At 39.6% G+C, this 12180-nt stretch overlaps 1 protein-coding gene across 6 annotated transcripts in view; it reads right to left on the reverse strand.

Annotated features, from left to right (window-relative positions):
* elavl2 (ELAV like neuron-specific RNA binding protein 2) overlaps positions 1 to 12180 on the reverse strand; it is a 72459-nt gene that overhangs the window by 23234 nt on the left and 37045 nt on the right. For 5 of the 6 annotated variants that reach the window (XM_054800125.1, XM_054800123.1, XM_054800126.1 and 2 more), the window contains 4 exons: positions 5542 to 5645; positions 4310 to 4463; positions 3215 to 3437; positions 2985 to 3023 (listed from right to left, as the gene is read on the reverse strand). In XM_054800125.1, coding sequence (XP_054656100.1) covers positions 2985 to 3023; positions 3215 to 3437; positions 4310 to 4463; positions 5542 to 5645 — 520 coding nt within the window. The remainder of the gene's footprint in view (positions 1 to 2984; positions 3024 to 3214; positions 3438 to 4309; positions 4464 to 5541; positions 5646 to 12180) is intronic. The other variant, XM_054800127.1, reaches the window with a different exon arrangement.

Here is a 12180-nt window from a genome sequence, read left to right on the forward strand (position 1 = left end):
ATTCGAGGTAGTAATACTCAGAACTCTTTTGTGTTTTGAAATTTTAATGATAAAACAATGTTAGAATAAAATACACACACATTTAGGAAAAGTCAGGGTCCTATGGGTACATAGTTTTTTTTTTAACCCAGTTATGACATTGCAAATTTTGAAAACAGTCAAAATGACTGCCTTGGGAGTTCGAATGTTAAAATATTGGCAAAAAGGTGGATTTAATGTAATTTTCTGTCGGGTATTCACACTGTCATGATCTCTTGATGGCAAAGGCAAAAAGGCTTTCTCACTTTGACCGCGGTCGGATTGCTGAGCTGCATAATTAAAATTAAACTTTTCACCAACCCTGAGCCAGAGGACATCTGCGAGAAAAGGCTTTTAAGAACAAAAAGCATCTAAGACCTCATCTCCTTCAATGCCAAAAAAATTGCTCGTTTGTAATTTGCACGAGAACCAAACATGGGACATTGAAGCATCATGATCTGAGGTGCTTTTTCCCCCCTTAATGGTACAATGAAGCTTCAGGTTGTGCAGGGGCGTCAAACGGTAGGTGGCTGTGTGGAGACGTTGCAGGGCGCATCCCTCAGGACTGAAGGCCCTGGTGTCTGTGTGGTAATGACTGGGCTGAAAAACATGACAACGCTGCAGTTCACAGTGCCTGCCTGACAAAGGACTTCTTCCCAAGGAATAACGTCACTCTTTTGGACCATCCTGTGTGTTCCCCTGATCTAAATCCAACTGAGAACATTTGGGGATGGATGGCAAGGGAAGTTTACAAAAATGGACATCTGTCGCAGACAGTGGATGCCCTCTTTGAAGCCATATTGATATAGCAACATTCCCACTAGCCTCCTGGAAACACTGGCATCAAGCATGGACAAACCCATTTTTGAGGCGATTAACAAAAATGACATATCTACTCATTACCTTAGTCCTTTTTGGAAAGATGTATTTCTATTTTAGGAAGGTTTTGGGTTTTTTGAGCTATGGTCTGAAACTTTGATCAGCTGATGAACAGCCTATTTCAGTTTAATGGTTGTTTGCAATAAACTGCTTAAAATGTTATCTCACTCCTTTTCTGCTTTTTGCATTTTGAAGCTGTATTTAGAACCTCCTTAAAATCAAAATGTAGACTCTTGCCATTTTTCAACCGTGTGTGTGTGTGTGTCTGTCACTTTTTATAAGTCACGATATTTTTGTCCGTACACACATTTTGGGTTTCTGACATACAGACTTTGTCAGAATTCCACACACACTTTTATAGATGAGACCCTGGATGATTTTTTTTTTTCACTAAATAATTTTGTGATGTAAAGTAAAGTTCAAATGGACACCACATTACTTACTATAAGTGGAAAGGTAAGGATGATCATGTTAATATACATACATACATACACACACACACACACACACACACACACACACACACACACAGTCTTACCTCGCTAAATCGCCGTTTGCACATGGCGCCCTCACTCTATTGCGTTTTTTCACAAAATAAATCCTCACTGTTTCGTGGTTGAATATGACCCATTAGTAAAAAATATGCATATTGAAGATAATTGTACTTATTCATGGCTTAAATTAAGCATTTAAGCATAAAAATGGCTAAATCAACTAACAATGAACTAAAATCCAATACAACAGGCAGAAGAAGAATTCTAATCATGAATGTAGTACTGTAATCTACATTAGCCACTAGGTATCTGTGCTCGGTGAGACTAGAGTCAGATATGATCGCCAGAAAAGGTTTAAATTGTCTTACAAGAGGCACATCATCATCATAATAATCCTAATAACACGAGCTACTGTTAGGGCCATAACCCATGACAAGCTAAAACTCAAAAGGGGAACCTACGACGTCACTTATCCTACACATTTTTCCACTCGCTATTGAGGTACGCTAGGGCAGTGATCCCTAACCCCCAGGCCGTGGGTCATTTGGTACCGAGTCGCACAGAAAGAAAAAAATAATTTCCATGGTGTTTTATTTTGAAAAGTGGCCGGATTCTCTGTTACATCAGTCTCACTTGACGCATGTCCATTGTGCGTGTGCTAACTTTCTCTCGACTACTGCTGTATTTTTATCATTTTTCTTTCACCTCATATTTGGTCTCAAATGCTGATGCTATGTGGGAATGCATAAAGGTAAGTTTTGATGACTTATTGAGTGCTAATGTGCACATTTGTCTCACTGCCTTTTACCACACACGTCAAACAGCCATGTAATAATCTCTGGGAAAAACTCCAGGCTTGAAGTGGTGGATCGGCATTCATTTTGTGCTTTTAATGTGATGTTATTCATGTCTTAGATTTACACAATACATAATAAATAAGATAAATTAGATCGCTATAATGTACGAACCCCTGCCCGCGGGAGATTTGTGGGAACACAAGCCGGTCCGTGGGTCAAAAAAGGTTGGAGACCACTGCGCAAGGGAACACATTTACTGTGACACACACAAACAGTTTTATTTATGTCTTCAATGACTTATTTACTCTTATGTCTCTCTTACTATACTGGGTCATGAGTGTAAAGCCATTTAACGCCACCATTACAATACATTGATGAGACAATAGTCACCGCAGGAAGTACGCTGTCCAAAGGAAAAAAAGGAAACCGTGAATGTATGAGTCTGTTATCTTACTAGCATCTAATATGCCTTATTTTCTGATTACTGATTACAATATATCACAACTATATTGGGTAATATAAATGTAAAGGTGACTATATGGCCATTTAATGTCTAGTGGGCTCTAATAATTTGAAACATATTTAGAAGATAGTAAACAAGTTTTCTATGCCATAACTGCAAAAATATTCAATTTATTAATACTGAATCCAACTTTGCAGAAATTCACTTATCACGGTCGAGCCTGGAACCAATTGACAAAACAAAAGATGACTGTATATTGTACTGGAAAGTAAAAACTTGAAAAAAGAAATACATTTTTACTGCAATACTAAGGAAGATGTAAAATGGACATACCTTTTCACACCATAAGCCATGTTCAACAGATTATCCAGCCTATAGACACCAGACAAAAATAAGTGCATTTTAATGTCAATACAATGGAATAACTGTCATTCAGAAAGCATCAATCCAGAAAAAGACTTCTACGTCAACATGGAGGTTAAAAATGATCATATTGCTGCTATGCCATCATTTTGTTATGAATTCATTGTTTTGTTTATTTTTTTTAGTTGCATGTCTATTACCTGAAGCGTGCTTGCTGTGCGAGCGGTCCTGGGTACCTTCGATTGGGCGACTGGTACAGCTGGGAGAGCAGTGCCTGGCTGGTCTTCTGGCTGGGGTTGTTGGCGAACTTCACTGTAATAGGCTCGGTGGCGCCGGGCGGCTTCTGGCAATTGAGGCCCTTTATGGCCTCCTCGGCCTCCACTCGTCGGTCAAAACGGATGAAGCCGACCCCTCTGGAAAGACCTGAGAAGAACAACGTACAATTTATTTAATTTTTTTATAAATGATTTAATCAGCTAAAAAATGGGGGAAAAAAAACGTGTGTGAGATTTGGACCAGTGTTCCCCAACAATTATTGAGACAAGGCACATTATTTAGTTTAGAAAAATCTCTACCTTCTGCCATCCAGTGGAAGAGCATTTTAATTCTTCTCTCAGTCACAATACAGTACATTGCCAGCATAGACAGATGAAGATTAATTATTTGTCGTAAATCATTTTTGGACGAATTAAGAGAAATTGGATAATTTCCAGTGGCACCTGAGCATTTATCTTGTGGTTCGATTTGTTTGAAATACAGTCTGGACTTGACAACAAATGTTAAACATATTTACGATCAAAAATCGTAATATGTGAGGACTCTGATTATGTGGAATGAAAGAATAACCGATTGGGAAGTGTGCTAGCAGAAATGACTGACTTTTGGTGTCTCATTTTAAAAAGTCTCCTGAGATTCTGAACAAGTGTTGTGCGACTGGTATGATGTGTGAGACTGTCGTGGGGTGCGGCCTTGATGAAAGATTCAGTTTATTAGGAGGTTCTTCACAAGACAGCTGGGAAATCTCTCAATGCTTTTCATTTCTTGCCACAAAACGAGTCTCGCTGCAGATATCATGAACCCCCCCCCGCCCATTCTTATATATTCTACCCATCACCAGATGCATATTTATGAACACCTCGGGTGGAAAATTGCATTTTGCTATCATGTTCCCATTCCCCGGATGCATATTTTGTCGCCCCCTGTTGAGGAGGCCTAAGACAAATTTTTATTTTTTCTACTTTTCAAAGTATATAATATAATGATAGGAAAGGTCACAGCTGTAGCCTCCAACTCACCGGTCACCTGGTCCACCAGGATGCGTGAGGTAATGATTCGGCCGTACTGAGTGAAGAGCTGCTCCAGTTCTTTCTGAGTCATGGTCTTTGGCAAGCCACTGACATACAAATTTGCATCACGGATGGAGGCCGAGCTTGGACGTGCGTAGGAAACCTGTGAAGAGAGGATAGAGCATTTGACTTTCATTGAAATACACATGTATGTGTGTAGTTGATATGGGTGTAAGGGTACATGTATTTGTAAATCACATTTTTCGGTACAGTACAGAGGCTGAACAGAGTTCCCACACGGTACACACTGAGTGAGGGACAGGAAGTATTTATATCTACGTCAGTGCAGCCCAGAATGTCATTTTAAAAATCATTAAAGCTATGTGTTGCATTTTGTTGCCTTACTGAACCCAAAATTGACCAAAAGATGACCTTAAAACCAAGGTATGGACAGAACCCTGATTACGTTAGTATTTTTGTCATAGGACCAAAGGCTGCACAGTAAAGAGCGAGAGCGCAGAAAGCACTTCCAAAGCATTTTCTCTTACTGTACATATTTCTCATTTCTGCATGCTTTTTGCTGTCATTTCGAACATGGGTCTGTGGTCTTTGGTCCGTGGAGCGTTTACATGAGCTCAAGTGAACCAAACTGCACCATACATCACTTGGAAACAGAGATCCACTTCTCAAGCAGCCTCTGCTTTCACACTTGACCAAACAAGTACCAGCAGAACAAACAAATTGGACTTCATTTTAACCGAAGCAAACATGACAAGTGTGAGCGTAGCCTGATGAAAATGTTACTTGGAGGACTTGTGCAAGAATCTAGGATGCTATATAGCTCCTGCTCATCCCCCTCCCGAGTCTCACCTTCACACATGACTTGACGCTAATGCATTCGTCTACCTTACGAGGGTTTATTTACACATCTGACAGAGCAGCCATTGGACGCATGATGTGCCACAATATTGGAGGTAGATCGACGGCGTCAGCGTCAGGTTTCATTAAAATTGATTAAATATATCACAACAGGCCCACACCTTATGACGCAAACACAGGCGCCCTGATGAATACTAATAATCGCCACCTCCCGCTAAACACACACGAAACCATAGTAACAGTTATACTTGAGGCCCAAGGCGTGTGCCCAGATTAACAATAGGCTCTCATTACGCTGTCGACTACCATATCTTCGACTTGTGCAGCTGGCTGGTCAGGAATGACGACAGGATCCTTCTTACCTTAATGGTTTTGGTCTGAAGTCTCAAGCCATTTAAAGTGTTGATGGCTTTCTCTGCATCTTTGGGATCCACATAGTTGACAAAGCCGTAGCCCAGGCTTTGCCCTGCAACCACATGATTAACAGATGTCAAGGTACAAGGTGCATGGAAACATCTAAATTTCCAAGATGATAAATATTCTCTGTCATTTCATATTAAGCCATACAATAAAATGGAACGTGTGCGCTAAAAGTAGTTTCCCCAGGTAGACAATAACCTGTTGCATAGTTGAGCCAAAATCATAATAGTTGTGTTACATTATACTTTGACAATTATTAACACACACGAGTGAGGGGGTAATATATATATATATATATATATATATATATATATATATATATATATCTGTATGTTTGTGCATGGCTCAGATCAAAGGTACCCTTTGCTGTCTTCAACTTCACTTTAGTATTTGAAATTGTAGTTCTAACAATGTGTACTATCCCTATCACTCTGACGTTTATAGAGTGAGGAAGCTTACCAAACCATAAATTAAGCCTGTTCATGTTTTTATTTTGCACTAGCACGGCTATGTTGTAAAAAAGTGTCTATATTTGGACATTGAAATGTTACATGTAAAGCATGTCTACTTTTGTTGTGAAATTACAAATCAATTTGTGGTGCGATTCAAAATATGACATTTTTCTTTAACAAATTCTCGGCACTTCCCGTGTGAGCTCCCAGCACCATGACACAGCAGTCCGGGCACAGTGATGGGGAACTACCACTGTAGCTACAGAGCCGAATATCCAACGTGAAACTTACTTCACCACGGTACACTGTGGACATATCTGCATGGTGGTGTTGCTTCAGTTTTTAAATGAATTAATCATGATTAATCACCATTAGCAACAATGTCTGAAATATGCCCATTTTTACTGTTTTTAATTAACAGAAAGATAAATGACAGGATTATAAACAATGTCAATCACACTTCTGGGAAATCAAACTGTCCATTTAGGAAGCAACACAGACTGACAATTTCACATGCTGTTAGACAACAGACGACAGGTGGGCAGGAAGAAACCAACAATAATAAATTATAAATAAAAATAAAAAAATATATATATTTTTTGTAGAACGTAAAGTAAAGAGTAATACATATCTAAAGCTTTGTCTTCAATACAAAGCTTTGTGTTATTGGGTGTTTGTGTCAATATTTCAGCTTTTTCTCATTGTGCCTTTTGCTCTATTTTTACCATTTTTTTCCTGCTGTTTTTAATTTAATTTAATTTTGTTTCTGCAGTGATACAATGAAAATTTTATGAGCAAACTACATCTCTGCTTGTTGGCTCAGTGTCATGGGCGAGCAATGGTGAGAGAGACTGGTCAAAGTAACACAGCCCTAATGAGACGCAGCTCAAAGATTTTATTGGAGATGAACATCAATGGAGTTATAGTTGTGCCTTAATTTTGAGGTAACAAAGGCAGATATTGATATTAATGTGCAACTACCATGAACTACTGATGTGTTCACAGGCACATCACTGTGCTCTGTCACTCACACACACACACTCTCTCTCCGTCTCTCTCACTCACTTAACCGCTACATGCTTTTGCGGCGAGGCAATCCAGTGTATGTGCGCTGACACCTCCGGTCGTTTTTTGTTGACTGGTTTCCTGGCGGGAGCTTGTGGGTTACATGCCTGGAGGACGATGAGGCGTACGGGCATGTTCAGTGGTCAAAATGCATGCCTGTTGGTCATTCTCCGGTAGGAGAGAGCACTAATGTAATAATAAATTCCCCACCCAATATTCTCATGATCGACTGACAAAGTCTTTAAAGATCGACCAGTAGCTCGCGATCGACGGGTTGGTGACCCCTGCAGTATATGGTGGTGGAATTGTACTGCTGTTGATGTGTTCAGGTCAGAATGAAGTTATAAAAGAGCGTCAGACTCTGTGTGACTGTGTGGTGACGCTGCACTGTACCTCCGTCTGCCGTCATAACAGAGGCGTGCTTGTTTTGGTGCACATGCGTTAACTACACAAAAAGATTAAATTTAATTTAATTAGTCACTGCCGTTAACGCGTTATTTTTGACAATCCTAGTATATGTATGAAAAAGAGCGATCGAGATTGAGAGAGAGAGAGAGAGCGCTTTGTAAGGGGGTAAACTTACAAAATGAACAGGGGGTCAAATACTTATCTTCTCCACTGTCCTAGTACATACAGTACTATATATTACAATTGCCCCCTGGTGTGCCTTCATGCACGCCCATTTAAGAACCACTGATCTAAAACTACTATTAAAACACTCACTTAGTATCCTGTGTGCCTACCATTTGCATTATCATGCTGCAACATGGGGTGATGGTATAAATAAAATCTAACCTGAACTGTAAATAGTTTATTCTGTACCATTTTGCAATAATTCCGTGAGTAACAGGCGACAAGTGGCAACAACCTATAACAATGAGGAACACTGTGCAGACAATGTTAAGCTCCTGTTGGTATGCATTTACTTATGCAGCCAGCCAATTCAATAACAGCATGTTACGTAGTACATACCGCTGTTTTGGAAGTTGCCGTATAGCTACTGGTGCAGCAGAGTTAAGAGAACTAAATGTTGCCTGCTAACCACATATTATGGCCAAACGAACAGGCAGTGCCACATCCACTCACCAAACCAAATTACAACAAAATAATAAAAAATAAAAAAGTGGTTCTTTTAAGGTGGACTAGCTTCCAGAGTATGTGCGAACAGTAAAACAGCAGGTGAATTTGGGTGAAATATTTACTATTTCAAACGAGAAAGGGCTGCTCTAAATAACATGCTGCAAAGTCAAAGTAGCAAGCCAGTTTTCGGATGAAAGGTGTGGACTGAATTTGCGGTTTAACTGTGCATGTAGTACTGGCGTGCTTTTATTTTGATTTGATGGCCGTTTGCCCAAGCGTTGCCGAAGGGACCGCAGATGTTTTTTTGTGGTAAAGATGTTTTTTTTTATTAAAATGTTTTATTTAGACACAAATAAACATATACTGTATAAAAAAATACCTTCCTGTTGACCGGAAAGGACGTTTATGGCAAGAGCTCCGCTTTTGCCACCAGAGTTTTGAATTATTTTGACGTCTTCCTGACCACCCCTCGTGATCATTAGAATAGTAGGCTAACATCTCTGACTTCAACTGTGACTGGTGAGAGGTATGAACTTGTCAAAATAAAATCGCTTAGCAATAATGCAGAGGAAAAAAAAACAATTTGATTCAGGTCCTCTGGTCCGGATACCCCGTAAAGGCCATCCCTGGAAAGAATGCTACCACCAACAGAGCTGGTAACAGCCATGGGGCCACCCAAAAAGCAGAAAGACGGGGAGCCATTTATGCTGTCTCAGCCGTTGACCCATGTGGAGATCAGCATATAACTGCTTGATGAATCACCAACAGGAAAATCAAAACCCCACTACTGAAACAGCGAAAGAAGCTGACAGGAACAAACATATACATGAATGAGCGTCTGACAAGACGCAATGCTGACATCGCCAAAAAAGCATGTGACTTAAAGCAGGCAAAGATTCAGGGCACTTGGAGTGCCAACTGCAAAATCTACATCAAGCTAAATTGAGGACCGGAGGCCAGAGTGCTTGTTAAAGACATCAAGGCCCGGGAAAAATACTAAAGCTCATATCACCAAGACAACAAGGAAAAGGAACACAACTCACAAACAAGAACAATGCAGAAGGAAGAATTACATGCATTATCATTTGACATCATCATGTCACAAGGGACTGAACCCATTTATTTACATTTAAAAGGCACGACAACACAAAGGTTTGCAGGACAAGACCACACAGAACTGGAAACCTTTTGCTTTCCAGACCACAAACAACTGGAATTGAAAAAAGATATATGTAGATCCGGACACATACTCCCCCCCATATAAGAAATGACTACTGTTACTACACGGAGGAACAATACAATAATAGCTTTAATGTCGACAATAAGTTGTCAATTATCGACATAAACAGAATAAGATTTTCATTGCATGGTATAACTGCTGTTTTACCATGCACATGACAATAAAACTCTTGAATCTTGAATTTTAAACAGCAGAAGCATGTACGCAAATAACAGACAATACTTGAGGCAAATTCAGGAACCCTTCAGAGTAATTGCAATGTCAAACTGGGATTCATTCTGAAAAGGGCATGGATTTTGAGCTGGAAGGATATAAAATTAATTACAATCAACAGGAATAACAAAAGTGGAGGAGCAGAGGTTGTGCACGTGGACAAACATCTGAACTACAAAGTAGTAAAGAACATGTCATTTGCAAATGATAACATTTCAGAATAAATAACGATTGAAATCTGTAAAGAAATCTATCTCCAGAAGGCACAGAAAAGAGAAAGACGCGTGTGTGGTGGTCAAATCATTTTATCCATGACTGTATCTTCTTCTCCAAAGAAGGCCAACAAGCTTTTTACACAATCACAAAATCCTAATTAAAAAAATAGAAAAGGTATGGAATCAGAGGGTTAGTTTTGAACTGGGTAAAAAGCTACTTAGCAAACAGGAAGCAATATGTGAAGCTAGGAGAATATACATATGCTTAAATATATCATGCGGTGTACACTAGGGGTCAATAATGGGACCAAAACTGTTCAACCTATATAATAATGACATCTGTAAAGTCACGTAACACCTACAGCTAGTATTATTGTTTTGGAGAAAGCACACAAGAGCTAATAAAGTCAGATGAATTGACTTCACGAAAAAGATGGTTTGATAAAAAAAACAGACCATCACTGAGCCCCGAGTGAAACTAAATGTTATTTGATAAGAGTAGGCCTGTCACGATAATCGATAAAAATGATTTTAAAAAACGGCTTCGATAAATTGAAATGTGCATGTATGCGTTTTTGTTTTCCTCGTCTCTCTTTACCACACAGGCTGGATGACAGGAGGTTTGACACTGCATGTAAGAGGAAGTGGGGGAGAGAAGGATGTTGGCAAAGCTGACATCCATCATGGACAACACCTCTCATCCCTTACATGACAATCTGGGTTCCCTGAGCAGCTCCCTCAGCAGCAGACTGTTACACCCATGGTGTAAGAAGGAGAGGTTCTGCAGGTCCTTCATACCGACCGCTGTCGGGCTCTACAACACCTGCACCACTTGAACCATGTGTCACGATGTATTCTTTACTTGCGTATCTTGCTTGCTGCTGTAACAAGTGAATTTCCCTGTTGTGGGATTAATAAAGTACTATACATACATACATACATACATACATACATACATACATAAGTACGTGTCTGTGCGCAAGGGTTCTATAGTGGAGTGAACAGAGAGCGTGAACCCTCCTGTCAGCCATTCATGTACATTGTCCCAGTACACGGAGACGGGGCTACGCGTGAGTGGATACACAGAGAGAGTGCTAGCAGCAAGTTAGCAAGCAACGTTAATATGAAGGAATGCACAAAAGCGATTTTTGTTTCTAAGCCGAACGCCACAGCCCCAGTGTGGAGGTGCAGCAGAGCGTTCGTCCAGACAGTCTACGCTTACTGAGGCGTTTGGTCGGCCAAATATAAACGAAACAGCGCAAAATGGTGCACGCTGGTGGACAGTGTCACTCACTGCATTGCAAAAGAAATGCAACCTTTCAATATGGTTATGGAAAAACCAACATTTTGGGAAATGTTAGTTTGACAGACAGTACGAATTGTCTGGGAGAGTGCATGTCACAAACAGCAATTCCTGAACTGTATAACAGTATAAAAGAACTGCATAAAAGAAGACGTGTTGAAGGACATCAGAAACATTGCATTTTACTCCGCCGCCAGATTGTGGGGTCCACCTCAAATATGACCCCCTACATTAGTTTAACAATACACTACATAATTGTGTGTGTGTGGTTTTTCTTGGAGTTAAAAAATTAAATTAAATTAAAAAAATCTTAACGGAGACTGGGTCAAATGTTTATTGCGTCTAGTTATGATTGAGGTGCAATTTTTGCCAAGAGTCAGAGTTAATTTTATTTTTTGTCTGTCTCTATGTTGTACCATTCCACATACCATTCTTACTCATGGTGTCTTTAAAGAAAGAGCAAAGAAAACATCACAGCAATGTAATAGGTAGATAACAAGACACCACCAACAAATAATGCTGACTAATTAACAACTATGGGAGCTCTAAACATGTAACTTAGCAGCCATTTACAACAGTACAGCAAAACACGCAAGGAAACAGGAAGTGCCGTTGTCAATACAATACGAATATACAAAACAATACAACGTCAAACCCATATATGTAGACCCCGCATCGAGCGCTGAGCCTTACGTCAACGTCGTCGCCATATTGGATGTGGCAAGGCTGCGCTGTAGGTGAATACAAATAAATGTACACGTTCATAAAGCGCCTTTCCAAAAAAAAAAAAAAAAACAACAAAATAACATGAAAGTTAGCAAACTAATAATCAGCAAATTAATGTATTTTAAACACTACCCCTTTAACTAAAATAAATCTTTCCAAAAATAAAACAAATGTATTCTTAAATAAAATATGTAATACATTCATTCTCTACAAATGAGTTATTATGAATGTTTCAGAAACCAGATTGTTAACCTTAACCCGAATAGCGACTGCATGTATACGTAGTC

This window comes from Dunckerocampus dactyliophorus, chromosome 15 (assembly GCF_027744805.1).
Source record: "Dunckerocampus dactyliophorus isolate RoL2022-P2 chromosome 15, RoL_Ddac_1.1, whole genome shotgun sequence".
Taxonomy (NCBI): Eukaryota; Metazoa; Chordata; class Actinopteri; order Syngnathiformes; family Syngnathidae; genus Dunckerocampus; species Dunckerocampus dactyliophorus.